The sequence below is a fragment of the Podarcis bocagei genome (genome assembly GCF_964188305.1).
Source record: "Podarcis bocagei genome assembly, chromosome: 9".
Classification (NCBI taxonomy): domain Eukaryota; kingdom Metazoa; phylum Chordata; class Lepidosauria; order Squamata; family Lacertidae; genus Podarcis; species Podarcis bocagei.
Genome location: NC_138134.1, coordinates 67,587,461 through 67,603,345, shown reverse-complemented (window position 1 = coordinate 67,603,345; position 15,885 = coordinate 67,587,461). Strand labels below are relative to the sequence as shown.

The following is a 15,885-nucleotide window of genomic DNA, read 5'->3' as shown; positions in this document are numbered from 1 at the left end:
TTTACATGAATAGAATGTGTCCTTTTATTTAAAATGCATCTCTGGGTTATTTGTGGGGCATAGGAATCCGTTCATTTCCCCCCCAAAAAAATAGTCCGGCCCCCCACAAGGTCTGAGGGACAGTGGACTGGCCCCCTGCTGAAAAAGTTTGCTGACCCCTGCCTTACGAGGAGAGGAATTGCCCATGTGGCTCTGGGCAGCAGGAAACAACGGAGCATGCCCTTCTTCATTGCCAGTATTATATAGAAATTCGAATTAGGTTTATCCAACCCATCTTATATAAGTTTCCTGGGCATTCAGAACAACACAACATCTCCCTATTACTACAGGACGAGAGCCCAGAAGTCACATATTCAGTCGCCAGCTTTTGCACTGCCATGATAGATATCAGATGAAGAATGGTCTATGCTACAGTCCTAAACTGGAGGGCCATATTGTTAGATCGGAACATCTGAAGCCCAACCCATATAGCTGTGTTAACTGATTTAATTTTTCTTATAAATTTTCCGTACAGATGAGGAAAGAGCCTGGGAAGTGCTAGTCCTAGACCTTTAGGACCTAAGAGTTTTAGGACTGTGTCCAGTTCTGGGCACCACAATGTAGGAAGGCTATTGACAAGCTGGAACATGTGCAGAGGAGGGCGACCAAGGTGATGAAGGGTCTGGAAACCAAGCCTTATGAGGAACGGTTGAAGGAGCTGGGTATGTAGTCATGACAATTGCTGCATAGTCGCTTACTAACAACTGCAGTTAAAATCTGTAACCTCGCCATGACTTGTCTTTCCGCAACATCAGAAAACTATCTGCCCTGAAATTAACTAACTGCCTCTGTCAAAAAAAACCCCAAGCCTTTAAGAAGCCCAACAATTCTACAAAGCATATATTTGATTCATGTTCAAATGCTGACTGTTCCGCTGCTATCAAAATTCTAAGCCAGACGCAGCCGGCAGCTTAAATTAAATGGGACTGAGCACAAATCCATCTCCGCCCGGTGCTTTGAGTTTTATTTCATCCTGTGTCCAAATTATTTGCTTTTATTGCTATTTCCATCTCCTTCGGCTCCGTTTTGCAGGAGAAACATTCGCCTGGGCTTTGCTTTGCTCCGAGCCAGACAGAAGATCAAGCAATTATGAGCAGTTAAGACTCCGGCTGCCTCCCCCTTCCCAAGCCACCCACTGCCACAACTTTCTTTGTTGCCTAATTAATGAGAAGCACATTGTCTGTAAGTCTGTCTGCTTCATCCCTCATTACGTGTCTGAAGTTCAGTAATTAAATCTGCTGTTTGTTGGCCGTCAGGCTGGCAACCCTTTGCCAAGACATGCCCCATCTTTAATTTTTCTAATTAGCTAAGCAGATAAATAAACAGCTTCAGAACAGGCAATGTGCAGACCGGGAAAGCTGCTATGCCCGCTCATTAGAATTCAGCAAGCCTTAATTGCGCCGGTTTAAAGCCTTGGAGAGCTTGAGTGTCCATTCATACAGCTGGAACGCTCAGATTTGGCAAGATCCAAGAATACTTTCCTTTTCCAATACTGTCTCAGGGGGCAGGGAGACTCTCCCTCCTTGGATCTGGCCACCATCACCCATGAGACTTCCTAAAATCAAACTTGAAGCTACAGCTCTGTGTATGCGTGTCCTTAGATTCTGCAGAAGCACAAAAAAGCCACACAATGTGACATTGGCTACAGATATCAGCTTCCTAAGAACCCCAGGTTTGGGGGGGGGGGGTTTGTGCCATATTAGAACTCATTCTCTGGCCTGTCTTCTGTTTTTGATGGTTCTGGGTAGGGATGGAAGGACCTGTGAATTCTGCTTCGCATTATTCCAATTTTAAATTCAACTCTCCACATTTTGCACCAGTTTGGGGGGTGGGGCTCACAGCCTTTTTACATTGGGAGGAGGTGCATATTGATGCATACCTGACAGCTATAGGTTTACGAAATGCAGGCATTAAAAATGAATACAAAATAAGTTATGGTGATATTGCCTGCAAAAGTGTAAAGGTAAAGGTAAAGGTAAAGGTACCACTGCCCGTTACGGGCCAGTCTTGACAGACTCTGGGGTTTGTGCGCCCATCTCACTCTATAGGCCGTGGGCCAGCGCTGTCTGGAGACACTTCCGGGTCATGTGGCCAGCGTGACAAAGCTGCATCTGGCGAGCCAGCGCAGCACACGGAACGCCGTTTACCTTCCCGCTGGTAAGCGGTACCTATTTATCTACTTGCACCCAGGGGTGCTTTCGAACTGCTAGGTTGGCAGGCGCTGGGACCGAGCAGCGGGAGCGCACCCCGCCGCGGGGATTCAAACCGCCGACCTTTCGATCGGCAAGCCCTAGACGCTGAGGCTTTTACCCACAGCGCCACCCGCGTCCCTACCTGCAAAAGTGTACTTTTGGTCAAAACTACATACAAAAAACTACATACAAAAAAGTGGGACACGGGTGGCGCTGTGGGTTAAACCACAGAGCCTAGGACTTGCCAATCAGAAGGTCAGCGGTTTGAATCCCCATGACGGGGTTGAGCTCCCATTGCTTGGTCCCTGCTCCTGCCCACCTAGCAGTTCGAAAGCACGTCAAGTGCAAGTAGATAAATAGGTACCGCTCCGGCGGGAAGGTAAACGGAGTTTCCGTGCGCTGCTCTGGTTCTCCAGAAGCGGCTTAGTCATGTTGGCTACATGTCCTGGAAGCTGTAAGCCGGCTCCCTCGGCCAGTAAAGTGAAATGAGCGCCTCAACCCCAGAGTCGGTTACAACTGGACCTAATGGTCAGGGGTCCCTTTACCTTTTTACATACAAAAAATGTGTTCATTAGGAGGAAATCACGCTGAAATGCTGGCAAGTTCTCACATGGACTTTAAAGAAAATAAATCCAGAAGCTGGTGCAGAAATGTGGAAAGTTTAAGTCTGGGGGGGAAAGCACCAGAAAATGAAATTGACATATTCGCCTATCAATGTGCTTTACGAGTGAGGATTTGCATCCAGGTCTTCCCAGCTGTAGTCTGACCACCACAGTTCCCCAGGCCCTTACATGTACAGCTTATATGTGGAAGGAGAGTGGGAGCTGGATTGTACCCACACTGCATGCACACTGGACATGCTTGTTTCACCTCTAGGCATGATGGCCATCCACACATCAGATGCGGTGTCTGCAATGGACCGACAAAAGCAGGACTGTTTCTCAGTATTACATTCCTAGCTGCAGACATGGAAAAGATTACTGAGCCCTCGTCTGTGTACAGATTTAATAAAGCCTCAGATCGGGTTCCATCACCTGTTCCGTAACAGAAGAAACGTCTTCAACGACTACTTTCCAAAATAATTTGCATTCCCACCAAACATGGATATATGTACCTAGCATCCCCTCTCACTGTATAATAATAATTAATAATAATAATAATAATTTTTTATACCCTGCTCATCTGGCTGGGTTTCCCCAGCCACTCTGGGCGGCTTCCAACAGAATATTAAAAACAATACAGCGTCAGACATTAAAAAACTTCCCAAACAGAGCCGCCTTCAGTTGTCTTTTAAAAGTAAAATAGTTGTTTATTGCCTTGACATCTGGTGGGAGGGCGTTCCACAGGGCAGGCGCCACTACCGAGAAGGCCCTCTGCCTGGTTCCCTGTAGCCTCACTTCTCGCAGCGAGGGAACCACCAGAAGGCCCTCAGTGCTGGACCTCAGTGTCCGGGCTGGATGATGGGGGTAGAGACGCTCCTTCAGGTATACAGGTATATGCATGGAATGTTTCTTGGGGGATATATGTGCATTGTTTGTTATGTGTGTTTTTAGAAACTGAAAAGGCATGTTAAGAAGGAACAAGTGCAGATCTGAAGTGTGACACTGTTAACACCCATAAATTTGTTCATCCTTACGCTACCGGTTCTGTGTTTCTCTTCAGCCTTGCGTGAATGGCTGTATCTGCCACTGAAGCTGGCTGTATCTGCCACTCCCGTGATAATTTTCAGCTGAAATGCAGAGCCTTAATATCCAGGAGCCCCTCCACTCCCTCCCTCCCACCCTTTTCAAGTAATTAGGGGCAATTTTGCTGAAACCATTTGGATGACAGCTCCCCCCCCCCGCAAGCCTGCTAATCCAAGGGCGCCATCCGGTTCTCATCCCTGCTTGCATTCATACAGCACAATGAGGCATCAAATCCAGCTTCTTTAAAAGTCTGTCATAACAACAACAGAGTTCACCGAGCGACAAGTTGACAGCGTGAAGACAAAAGTCAGGCAGGAATTTCAAACAGTCACGGGGCGGGGGGTGGAGGGGCAAGCTGTGTTGTCAAGAAAAAGAGATGCTGAGGAAATCAAGAAACTGCGACGGAAAACAAGGCTGCTCTCTCTGCACGTTGAGGTACAGAGAGGAAGAGCCACAGAATTAAGCTGCAATTAAGTCAGGCAATATCCTTCTTCCGTTCGTTCACTGGAAACATCTGTTCCTTGAGAGAAATATTAGAGTCCCCTCATGCACACAATGTTTAAGTGTGTGTGTGTGTGTGTGTGTGTGTGAAGAATTGCTGCCACACAAGAAACTTTAGATCTCAGCCTTTATGTAGAGATCCACCTTTCTTCTTTCTTTGATGATCCCTCATAGCTGAGTAAGATTGCCTTCCATAAACATGAATACAACATGCAGTAGATGAGAAATGTGTGGTTCAAGGAGATAGATATATACCGGTATATTGTGTGTGTGTGTGTGTAATATATATTATAAAGTCTTTGGATACAGCCCCCTCATTTAAAAAAAAAATCAATCTGGAATAATAAAATCAGGGGTAAAAACACAGAAAAGCAAAAATCAGGAGAACATAAACGATACCATGCTTGGTAAAGATGTCTCTACAACTTGTATCTCACCGCTAATTCACTGGTTATGTAAGGAGTGAATTAGGGAAGGATATTGTTATGACATTCCTTTGTTAGGCAGATTGCTGGATGATAGCTTAGTGCAGTCAGCAAGGGCCTTGATGGACAGATGTCAACATTGTATGTTTCAGTTTGGGGTTTTTTTCACTAGAACCCTGAAGCCTACACATTGAACCAGCTGCCAAAGAATGGTTCGAGATAGCAAACAAAGCGTGTCTCCAGAATATCGCTATGCTGTTGAGGCATTCAAGAGTATATAGCCACATATTCCCCCAAGTATCCCAATTTAACCAGGACATCCCAGATTGGCAGGATCCCAATGTCCCCTTTAGGCTTCCCACTCAGTCATGAAGTTCACTGTGTGGCCTTGGGCCAGTCACTGCCTCTCAGCCTAACCTACCTCACAGGATAGTTGTGGGGACTAAATGATGAGGGAGAGAAATCATGTACAACACCTTGAGATCCTTGGACAGAAAGGTGAAATATAAATGCAGTAAATTAAATTAATTAAGAGGTTGGATGGCCATCTGTCATGGATGCTTTAGCTGAGATTCCCGCATTGCAAAGGGTTGAACTAGATGATTAGGTTCCCTTCCAACTCTACAATTTTATGATTCTAAGAGTTCAGTGATAGCAAGTGAGTCTACTTTCCAAGCCCATGTAACATTTCTGCCTTGGAGGCTTTTATTTTGTTTTCTTGCAAAGACATGAAACATTAATTTCCTTTCCACAGACACTCACTAGACTTGCTCCAGGTTCTATGCACACATTTTGACCCATCCCGTTCAGTGCTGGAAATTCAGGCTTTCCTATTCTAGGTTAGCCTTTGTTTCCTTTGCATCACAGTCTCTCTGACCTCTTCCTGCTCTGTACATTATTGTTCTGAGACCAAACAGAGCGCTCCTCTCCCTGCCCAGCCCACTCAACTCTCCCGATTGTCCCTCCGCTTCCATGTGTTCAACTGTGAAACAGAACAGATAATAAGCCAAGACTGTTCATCTTCCTTTAATTACTTTTACTGAAGACCCGCTCTTAGACTCTAACAAGGATTTGATATCTGTGCAAGTGTTACTGTGCGCTGTCTGTTCCAAACACACGGAAATATCAGGGGTTAAAGTCTTTTCGGTTGACCAAGAAACTGAACTGATATTACATATAAAGGGTCTCGGATCAGAGGGCACCAATGTGGTGCCTGTGAGCACCAATGTGCCCACCAGTGCCATCAGTGGTGCCCATGAAAGATCTCAGTAAATATGCCTTCAAACATCTACAATGCACAAGGGGTTATTTGCTCTTCCTGTCTAACTCTTATAGTGCTTTAACACTTCTTTCCAGGAAACTCTGGGAATTGTAGCCCTGTGAGGAGAACGGAGGTCTCCTAAACACTTTCAGCACCCTGAACAAACTATTCTTTCAGGGAAGTCATGACTATTAAAGTGGCATAATAGTACAGTCATACCTCAGGTTACAGACGCTTCAGATTGCATTTTTTGGGGTTGCGGATTGCTGAAACCCGGAAGTACCGGAATGGGTTACTTCCGGGTTTCGATGGGCGCACATACACAGAAGTGCTAAATCGCACTTTGCGCATGCACAGAAGCACCAAAATGCAACCCGCGTGTGCACAGAACGTGCATCCCACACGGATCGCGTTTGCAACCCGAGTGTCCACTGTATTGTAAATGCATAGTGAAGACTGGGCCATTGTCACATTGGTGTGGCAACAAAGTTAAAGGGGAAGCAAGCACAGAGAGGATTTGCCAAAGAAATGCAAGTCTCTCCCATTTCCATCTCCCAGGTAAAATGGCTGTAGCTGCACAGAGCCAGATTCCCCAAGTTAAACAAACACCATGTTTTTTCTGCTGCTGGATTCATCTCGCCAGAGGACTCTCCTCTCCTGCACGCTCTCAGAATTCAGAATTAAATCTCGCCTGCTTCATCCAGCCAAAGATCAAGCGCTTATGTAGAATATTAAGCAAACACCCAGCCATTACCGTTATTGTTTGGGGGATATGTTTAACTAGAAAAGAAGCGCCTGGAGGGAATTGATGAGACATCCAGAGCTTTCTGCGCCCCATTATACAACCGTGCGCTTCTAATAATCTCTTTTCCCGAATGAAGATTACTCTGTCTGGGTGAGTGAAATATCATCCGTGCAAAATTAAAAACAAACCCCTGGTTCTGCAGGGTAGCAGGCTCCACACTGGGCGCTCCTGTGCAAACACCTGTGTCCCTGATATTACCTGCTAGATGGGAGAGAGATGGAGCTCCAGGATTTGTTCAAATACATAAAAGAGTCATGAATATTTCATGGAGATTCTGGGGAAATATTTTTGCAAGGTTTGCCTTGCCGACTCGCTGCGTATCCCAGCTCAGCATATATTATTTGTCTCGTGCTCTCCCACGGATACTTGGTACCGTTAACAGCATTCTGTCAAATATAATATCAGGCGGCAAGCAGTAAAGAGCAGGTGCGAGATGAGCAGGGGAAGAAGAGGGGAGCTGGCTAGAAGAGTTTCCAAACTGGACTCAAACTGGTTAGAACACAAGGCGCGCTACATACAGCTCCCACATACACTCCAACATTCCTCAGATGAAAAGAGGGACATTTCTCACTCCCCCGTCAACAGACCCCCCTTGACAAACACACACACACGTTTTTTGTCACTCCCTCACAGAGCATTTCCTATCAGAAGCAAGGTAAGTGCCACAACCAACAGTTTGGATTTGATATCCCGCTTTATCACTACCTGAAGGAGTCTCAAAAGCGGCTAACATTCTCCTTTCCCTTCCTCCCCCACAACAAACACTCTGTGAGGTGAGTGGGGCTGAGAGACTTCAGAGAAGTGTGACTGGCCCAAGGTCACCCAGCAGCTGCATGTGGAGGAGCGGAGACGCGAACCCGGTTCACCAGATTACAAGTCTACCACTCTTAACCACTACACCACACTGGCTCTTAACAGGACAGAGCCCACAGGCCCTCCATCATCCTGAGATAACTGAGAGTTCTTAGGGGACCCCTATTTCCCTCTCAGAGTTCCCTGTGATTGGTTGTTAAACCGTTCTGGGAATTGTAGCTCTGGGAGGGGAATATGGGCTCTTCTAACAACTCTCAGTGCCCTTAACCAGCTGCAGCTCCCAGAATTCTTTGGGGGGAAGCCATGACTGTTTAAAGTGTACATTGCATTTTGAATGCATGGTGTGAATGCGGCCATGGCTCTCCCTCTCTATGGTTTAACTTCACAACAACCCTCTTAGACTGGGAGACAGTGACTAGCCCAAGGTCGCCCAGTGAGCTTCAGGGCTGTGTGAGGATTTGAACTCTGGTCTTAAACCAACACACTAACCAAGCCGCCACGCTGCCTCCTTGGCTCTTTCCAATGGGATTGCCAAATGGAAGGCTCAGAGTGACAGATAAAAAGATGGGCTGGAAGAGGGAATTGGCTTTGTCAGAACCAGACAGCTGGGGAGGCCACAAGGCTTCAAAGCATGTTATTACCAGCCCCCTGTCATCATAAATACATCCATTATCTTTCTTTTATTTTAAGCCAGGTGTCTATTTCCAAACGTCCAGTAAGACTCCCACTCAGATATAACTATTTGGCATCCTCTCTCTCCGCCACCATTATTGTGCTATAAAATGGAAACAAAATCTCAGAAATGGTGTTATCAAAATGCGAAGGTGGCATGAATATTAACTCAGTAATTGCGTTTTCCCTTCCCCACGCAATCGTCTCGAAACAGAAGCACCAACAGTCTCGGCAAGGAGAAATCCAGAACCAGCCACTCAGGGCCACGTAATTTCAAATGGAAAGAGAGTTTACCTTTCTATGAACTGCAGCCTGTCAAGTTTCCAATTCTTTCTAATCTATTATTTAATTACAGAAGCTACAAAGGCTGGAGTGTAGCTGCAAGATCCCCTCCCAGAGGCTCAGCGAGATCCTTTTTATCATTTGAAGAAGAAAACTTTCAAGTGCAGGTGGGGGGAAATTCCACTTACCCTTTTGCAGTCAAACAGGGACTTTTCATTGGCCAAAGAGTTGAAAGGGGAGGTCTGGAACAGAAAACGTGGAAATTCTTTTACAACTTGTCTTAAGACCCTTTTTTCAGAAATACATTGTTGTTATTACAAAAAACAGTGAAAGAGACAGGGCATTTGAGAATGTAATATCCAACAAATACAGAAAAAGGACATGATTTCAGTGACTTTAAAAAAAAAAATCACAACAATATAGTTATTTATAAAATATAAAAAGCCCTGATAGATCATATTAAACACTCATCTTGTCCAGCATTCTGTTCTAGGGGTGGGTGGTAAATTTTACATTTGATTAAGTTTGAGTTTAAAGGCAAGCTTAGCCAATTTGCCCTTCCTGAAACAAGATGCAAACTGAAATACAGCTGTCCTTTAAAATTCACACACCTCTGAATTTTGCAATGCAGTTCTTCAGTCAAGTCATGTGCACAAAAATGCATACATTAGTATAAAGTGTGCATATAAATGCCTATATTGATGAAAAGACATACAAAGATGCACTATTTAGAGGAAATTGCCTTTTTAAAAAAGGTGCATGTTAGGAAAAAAATGCACACACAAAGGAGTATATTAGGGGAAAGTTGCACTTTGGTGATGATGAAGAGCAGAGCTGTGGGGAAACTCAAATAAAAAAAACAGAGATAAAGGAGATTTAAATGGGAGAGACCTACTGGGGGAGGAAAGGGAGTGCGGAGGGAGTGGACCACCCCTGGCACCACTATTCCAGTAGGGTGCCATCGCGGCAGCCACCCCCAACACGTGCTGTGCACCCCCATGTGCGCCAGGCGCCATGCCCCCACAGGCGGCACGCCATGCCCCCAGAATGTGTGCCACGCCCCTGCGGGTGGCATGCCACACCCCCGGGATGCGCATCATGCCCCCAGGGGTGCCAGCCATGCCCCCGCCTGCTCTCTGCCCCCGGTAGTAGAGCATGCAGCTTCGCCACTGGAAAGACACCCATCAGCTTTTGCAAAAGATCCCCATCAGCTCTCGCTGCAGGTTCACACTCCAGTCTTACTTCATATTCAGACAGAACATCTTCAGTGAAGGAGATGGTTGTGCAGCTAAGTCAAGGAGAGTGAAAATGTATCTGAGGTCAGCTCTCCCCATCTCTTCATTCTGGGGACACAGGGCTTTTTCGCATTAAACCCATGTCAATACTTCCATGTTCATCCAAGAGTAAGCACAGCTACCTGCAATGTCCCATTTACAAATGACTTAAAAAGCATTCTTGTGAAACAGCCTGCAGGAGGCCAGCCACAAAATTGAGCATGCACAGTAAAAGCAGCTTTAAGTGGTTTGGTTTTGACACAGAAAAAACATCCATGTGCTGCTTTTAAGTCTTCCGGCAAGCCGCTCACAATAGGAACCTCTCTGTCCTAGAATCAAATGTAGCACCGAGAACTCTAGCACAGACAAAGTTCATATGCGGCAATCGAGCTGTTCTGAGAGAGACTCCAAACTGCGCATAGAGCTTTGTGCACGCAGAGGCGATTGGAGGTGCTTCAATGTCAGAAACAGCCCTGTGCACATTGATGCACATAGATCTGCTTCTGACATCCAAGAACATAAGAAGTGCCTGCTGGACCAGAATTGTGTTCCCACAGTAGCCAGCCAGATTCCCATGGGAGGCATGCAATGAGAACCCAAACACAACAATAATATCCCCTTCTGATATTTCTTTTATATATATATAATATTTTATTAGGTTTTATCAATAAAAAAGTTTAGAAAAATACAAAAACAAAAAAAAATTACAAAGTTACAAAATACAAAAATACAGACATTAAACACAAAGAAAGAAAAAGAAAAAACACATATAAAAGAAAACAAAAATTCCCTCTTTCTTAATTTCTCATCTTTAGTTAACTTATTTTCCTGACTTCCTCACGTCTCCCATTTTTGTATCCCTTTTAAAAATTGGTTCAGCAAATTCATGTCCTATTAGTTTATCTATTATTAATCCCATCTTACATTTTACCTTGTTGCTAGAACCCCTTCAATTCATTTCAATGTCATCAGCATTCAAAAATTTTACAATATTTCTGCAAATAACTCCCCTTCTGATATTTCTAGCAACTGGTATTCAGAAACATTTACTGCTTCCAACAATAGAAGAAGATCATCAGCCATTGGTAGCTTGATCCCCCACGAATTTGTCTAATCCTCTTTTAAAGTTGGTGACCATCACACCCTCTTGTAAAAGTGTATTTAGATTAACAAGCAAGCTGTGGGCATTGGATTTTTCAGAAAACTTTGGGTCAGAATGTTTGCCCCTGAGTGAAATGGAAACTCAGACCCAAATTCAATAGCTGACCTAAGTCAATCTAGTGTAGCAGTTAGAGAAGACTGGAAAGACGTGGGTTTAAGTCCTCAGTCATCCCTGAATCTTGCTTTGGGACCTTGAGCAAGTTACTCTGTCTCAGGTTTTGCTACCTCAAAGGGTTGTTGATCTTCCTGGAAGAAAAGTAGGGTATAAAATACAGCTGACATTCAGGCATGACTGTGTAAGCAAAATGCCTTCTTCCATGCAGAAGAGGGAGGTATCAGCAAGACTTCGGTAATCCTACTAGGAAATGATATACAATGAATTGAAGAAAATGTTAAAAATAACTTTTGTTAAAAAAAACCAGAAGCCTTTTTATTAGGTATTTTAGGTCAAGACATACCAAAAGAAAAGAGGACTTTATTTATGTATGCCACTGCAGCACCAAGAATGTTGATTGCACAAAATTGGAAGACTGGAGAAATACCAGCTAAAGAACAGTGGCAAGAGAAGTTGATGAACTATGCAGAACTGGCAAAAATGACAGAAAGATTAAGAGGAAAAGACAACAAAGACTTTGAAAAAGATTGGGAACCATTCATATTATATTTGCAGAAACAAAGAAAGGCAATAGATTTGATGGCAGGGTTTAAATAAACATTCACATTATTAGCATCAGAAAATGTTTGGAAGATAGTGAAATAAGATGATGTATTTAATTTAATTTTTATGTTTTTATGTTATGTTATTAATAACTTTTTCTGTTGAGAGATAGCAAAGCGGGTGAAAATAGAAACAGACCAGAAACGCAAGTTGGGGGAAGTCTTGGAGGGGAGGGAGGGAGGAATATATAGTAAATGTGAAGAATTTGAGATGTATATAATGAATGAAAATGAAAAATGATTTTTTTAAAAAAAGACTTTGCAGAAACCCACCAGGCTACAGGCCCTTCCTCTTTCTCTCAGGACCTGCTAATACTAGGAATATTAATCGTGCAGAGAGCTCATGAAACGTTCCAGCAGGATTTATATTTGCTGACTAACGGCCATCATCTGCCTTCCATTTAGTTAATGAACATTTGGAGAACTCTCCGATAATTATAGAGAAAGTGGATGGGCTATAATGCAAACCGTCGAAAGGATCGCCTTCTCTTACTTCTTCATTTAATGCTAAATGCCTCTAATTGCTCCACTTAATTGCAGGACAATATTTACTCAGCAGGGAGAAAGGACCTTGCCAGCAACAGAGGCAGTATGGCTTTCCGAATGGGAATCAGAACTTTGAAATCTCCTATTCATTTAAAAACAAAGAAGCAAAAACTTCACTATGATATTCAGGGCCAAACAGATATGTTGGTGTTAGGGTGGGGGATTCTAAATGGCACCCACCCTGTGCTTTTGAGTAAGTCTTATTCATGCCAACTCAGGAGTCCAACAATGAGACTGTCCTGATAGATGAATTCATCTAACGGGGAACAATTATCTGTCTCCCATTTTGCTGCCTTTAATGATACTCAGGGTCTGTTGTCTCCTCAGCTTCCTCCACAGCTGGTCTATGTCCGATTACAGGTATACATTTAGCATGGAGCAAGGTGAGGAATGTCAGTGTGATGGCCTGGGGCTCGGGCTCAGAACCAGAGGAGACTCAGTCTGCACCGGATCCCCTGCCTCAGGCATCATCTGAACCAAGTCTGGGGCCTGATTCTGAAGAGCTCCAGTCTGCACAGGTTCCCCTGAAACAAGTACCAGCTGGGCAGAGTCAGGGGCCTGAGCCTGCCCTGGCTCCAGATGCGGGGATGACCTCGTTGCCTTCAGCTGGGCCATCACTTACAGCTGCTCCACTACCGGTTGGGTCAGGGGAGGCTGAGGTGGCCCCTGGGTCTAGTAGCCCACGGACGTCTGCTGAGCTGCAGAGACTCAGGTCTGAGAGAAGGAGAGACCTGAGTACTCGCAGGAGGAGTGCTCGCCTTCGGGCGAGACAGGGAGGTGAGTCGCCAAGGGATCAGGATCGGCCATTACCCCAACAAAGATAAAAGGTTGTCGGACCCCGACCCAGGTTGTGGGAGCAACATTGCTGTATGCCAGATCCTGCACCTGTCCTTGCCTGGTTTCCTGCCTCGTGTCCTGCCTTGGCCCTGTCGGACTGACTTCTTCGGATTCTGGACCGGTCCTGGACTGCGTTTCACAGGTTACCCCCGGGCCCAGCACAGTCAGGATGTGAGACAGAATATGATCATCTCGGCTTTTCTATAGGGTCCTCAACACTCTCTATGGCGACGCCCATTTTTTGCCACACCCACCACAGACATGTAGCCCCCAGAAAGTGAATGCGGCCCTCAAGCCAAAGCAGATGTACCACGAACATGCGAACCTGGAGTCCTGATTGAAAACAGTGGTGAGTTGTCAAACAAGTCAGCTTCATATTTATAGAATCATAGAGTTGGAAGAGACCACAAGGGCCATCGAGTCCAACCCCCTGCCAAGCAGGAAACACCATCAGAGCACTCCTGACATATGGTTGTCAAGCCTCTGCTTAAAGACCTCCAAAGAAGGAGACTCCACCACACTCCTTGGCAGCAAATTCCACTGTCGAACAGCTCTTACTGTCAGGAAGTTCTTCCTAATGTTTAGGTGGAATCTTCTTTCTTGTAGTTTGGATCCATTGCTCCGTGTCCGCTTCTCTGGAGCAGCAGAAAACAACCTTTCTCCCTCCTCTATATGACATCCTTTTATATATTTGAACATAGTTTGCAGTGGGCTTCTTAACCACTAACCATCGTTGGTTGTGAGCTGGGTATCCTGGATCACACCTACACTGAGATCCTTTGAAACTGAAAGTAGAAGACCTCCTTGGGGCCATGAAGGGAGGGAGGGGTGAAGCCTGCAACCCCCATGGCTCAGCTGGGCTTTTCTGAGGCTTATCCACACAGCACTAGAGCATGTAAAGAGGGTTCGGTGGCACATGGACCAGCACTGTATTGTCTTACCGTCAGTGAGAGGGGGCCAGGAGGCCACCACTGTGTGGCTGTGCCAGTGGAAGCACCATTCCTTATCACCTTAGGCCGCAAAGTGGATTGGGTTGCCCCTGCTCCCACTGCTGCGTCCACACAATGTTGACTCACTTCTCCATAATGAAACGTGGGTAAAGTTGCACTGTGAATTGCGTGGCGAGTTCCTGGCCCAACTCCCCCAGCGTAAATAATGACACATGACACAATTATTAATGTTAATGGGCTAAATAAGGCCAGAACTTTATCAGTTACAGGTGATGAGCGGTATTGGCTTAGGCATTGGTCCTAACCAAATATATCCGACTTCAGCCCGTCTGCTTGAAGTCCAGGAAGGGTTAACCACCATTGGGTGAGTCCTGCTGATGCACATCAACTAGGAACTCTCTCAGGGTCACCGAAAGGGGCCTTAGGCCCTCATCTCCCTAGGCTTCGGACAGGGCCACAGCCCCCGTAATCCTTTATCGGACTACCCTTCAATATGTGGGGCAGGTGATGGCGCTACCTCCCCTCTTCCATCTACAGAACAATACCAATGCCTAACCGCCAATACCCACAAAGTTGTGACGATTTGCTACGAGGTAGACGAAAACCAAGTGGCTGGTGCCAATTTGCCAAGTGGAAAAATTCCTACCAGGCCTCTCAACGGCGACCAACCAAGGTCCATAGCAAGGTCAAGGAACGAAAACCTTATCCGGGTGGGAGGGTGGGAAAAGCACGACCAGCTGGCAGGCGGGGAAAGAGGGAGATCCCAGGCTGCGTCCTGCCTTAAGTAGGCCCAGAGCCAGTTGATTGGCTGGCCAGTCGATCCCCAATCACGCGGGGCTGGGCTCCAGCCACCGTGCGCCTGGTGTGGCTATGAAGCCCGCAACTCCACCTCCTTTGAGGGCAGAAGAGGCTTTGCAGAATCCTCCAACAGTTGCAGACTCTCCTCTACTTCAGCTTCAAAGTTATAATTTGGGTATTTGCTACCATGTTCTGCTACTCAGCAGGCTCTCCTGGCTCACCATGTACAGCAATTTTACAGAATTACTCATCTCCTTGTTATTTAATGTTGCAAGGCAGATAGGAAGAGTTGCAGATGAGCTTTGCCATTGATTTATCCAGAGGTATTCTCTTCCTGTATAGATTTCTGCCCAAGGAACTGCTGCTTAGTTTTCAAGGCAAAGGTAGCCGTGCTCGTGCCAGGAGCAAACGGAATTCACCCTCCAATCAATAGCGGTTCAGACATTTGTGACTTTCCAAACTGAAAACGGCACAACATTTTATCAGTCATGCCTGGTTGTGCTATTTATCTGTTCAGCACACACACACACACACACTCCTTCCAATATTATTCTCTGGTACACAAACTGCCCCGTTTCAACCAAACTTCAAAATGGCAAATCCTATTACATCACAGATTAAACTAGACTCCGCCAGGACCCGGGGAATCAGTATAAAAGGATTACATAAGGCTCACACAGCTGTCAAATGCCCAAGAGAACATGGAGGCCATTTTCCTGATTGCACTCAAGGGAATAAAAAGATCTGAACTTTTTAGTTGCCTGGATTTTGTTCTTTATGCCTCAAAATAGCTGCAGTTGTAGATGTTTCAAGGGAATAATTACCTGTGGTCAGGAAACCATTATCCCCACCCACTACCCCACCCAACTCATTTGTATATCTGTTTCACATTATATTTCCTGTCATCTGAATCACAGAGTTGAAAGG

At 45.4% G+C, this 15,885-nt stretch overlaps 1 protein-coding gene across 1 annotated transcript in view; it reads right to left on the bottom strand.

The window, feature by feature from the left end:
• RASGEF1B (RasGEF domain family member 1B) overlaps positions 1-15,885 on the bottom strand; it is a 256,907-nt gene that overhangs the window by 191,721 nt on the left and 49,301 nt on the right. The window contains exon 3 of the mRNA XM_081207141.1: positions 8,864-8,917. Within this exon, the coding sequence (XP_081063267.1) occupies positions 8,864-8,917 (54 nt within the window). The remainder of the gene's footprint in view (positions 1-8,863; positions 8,918-15,885) is intronic.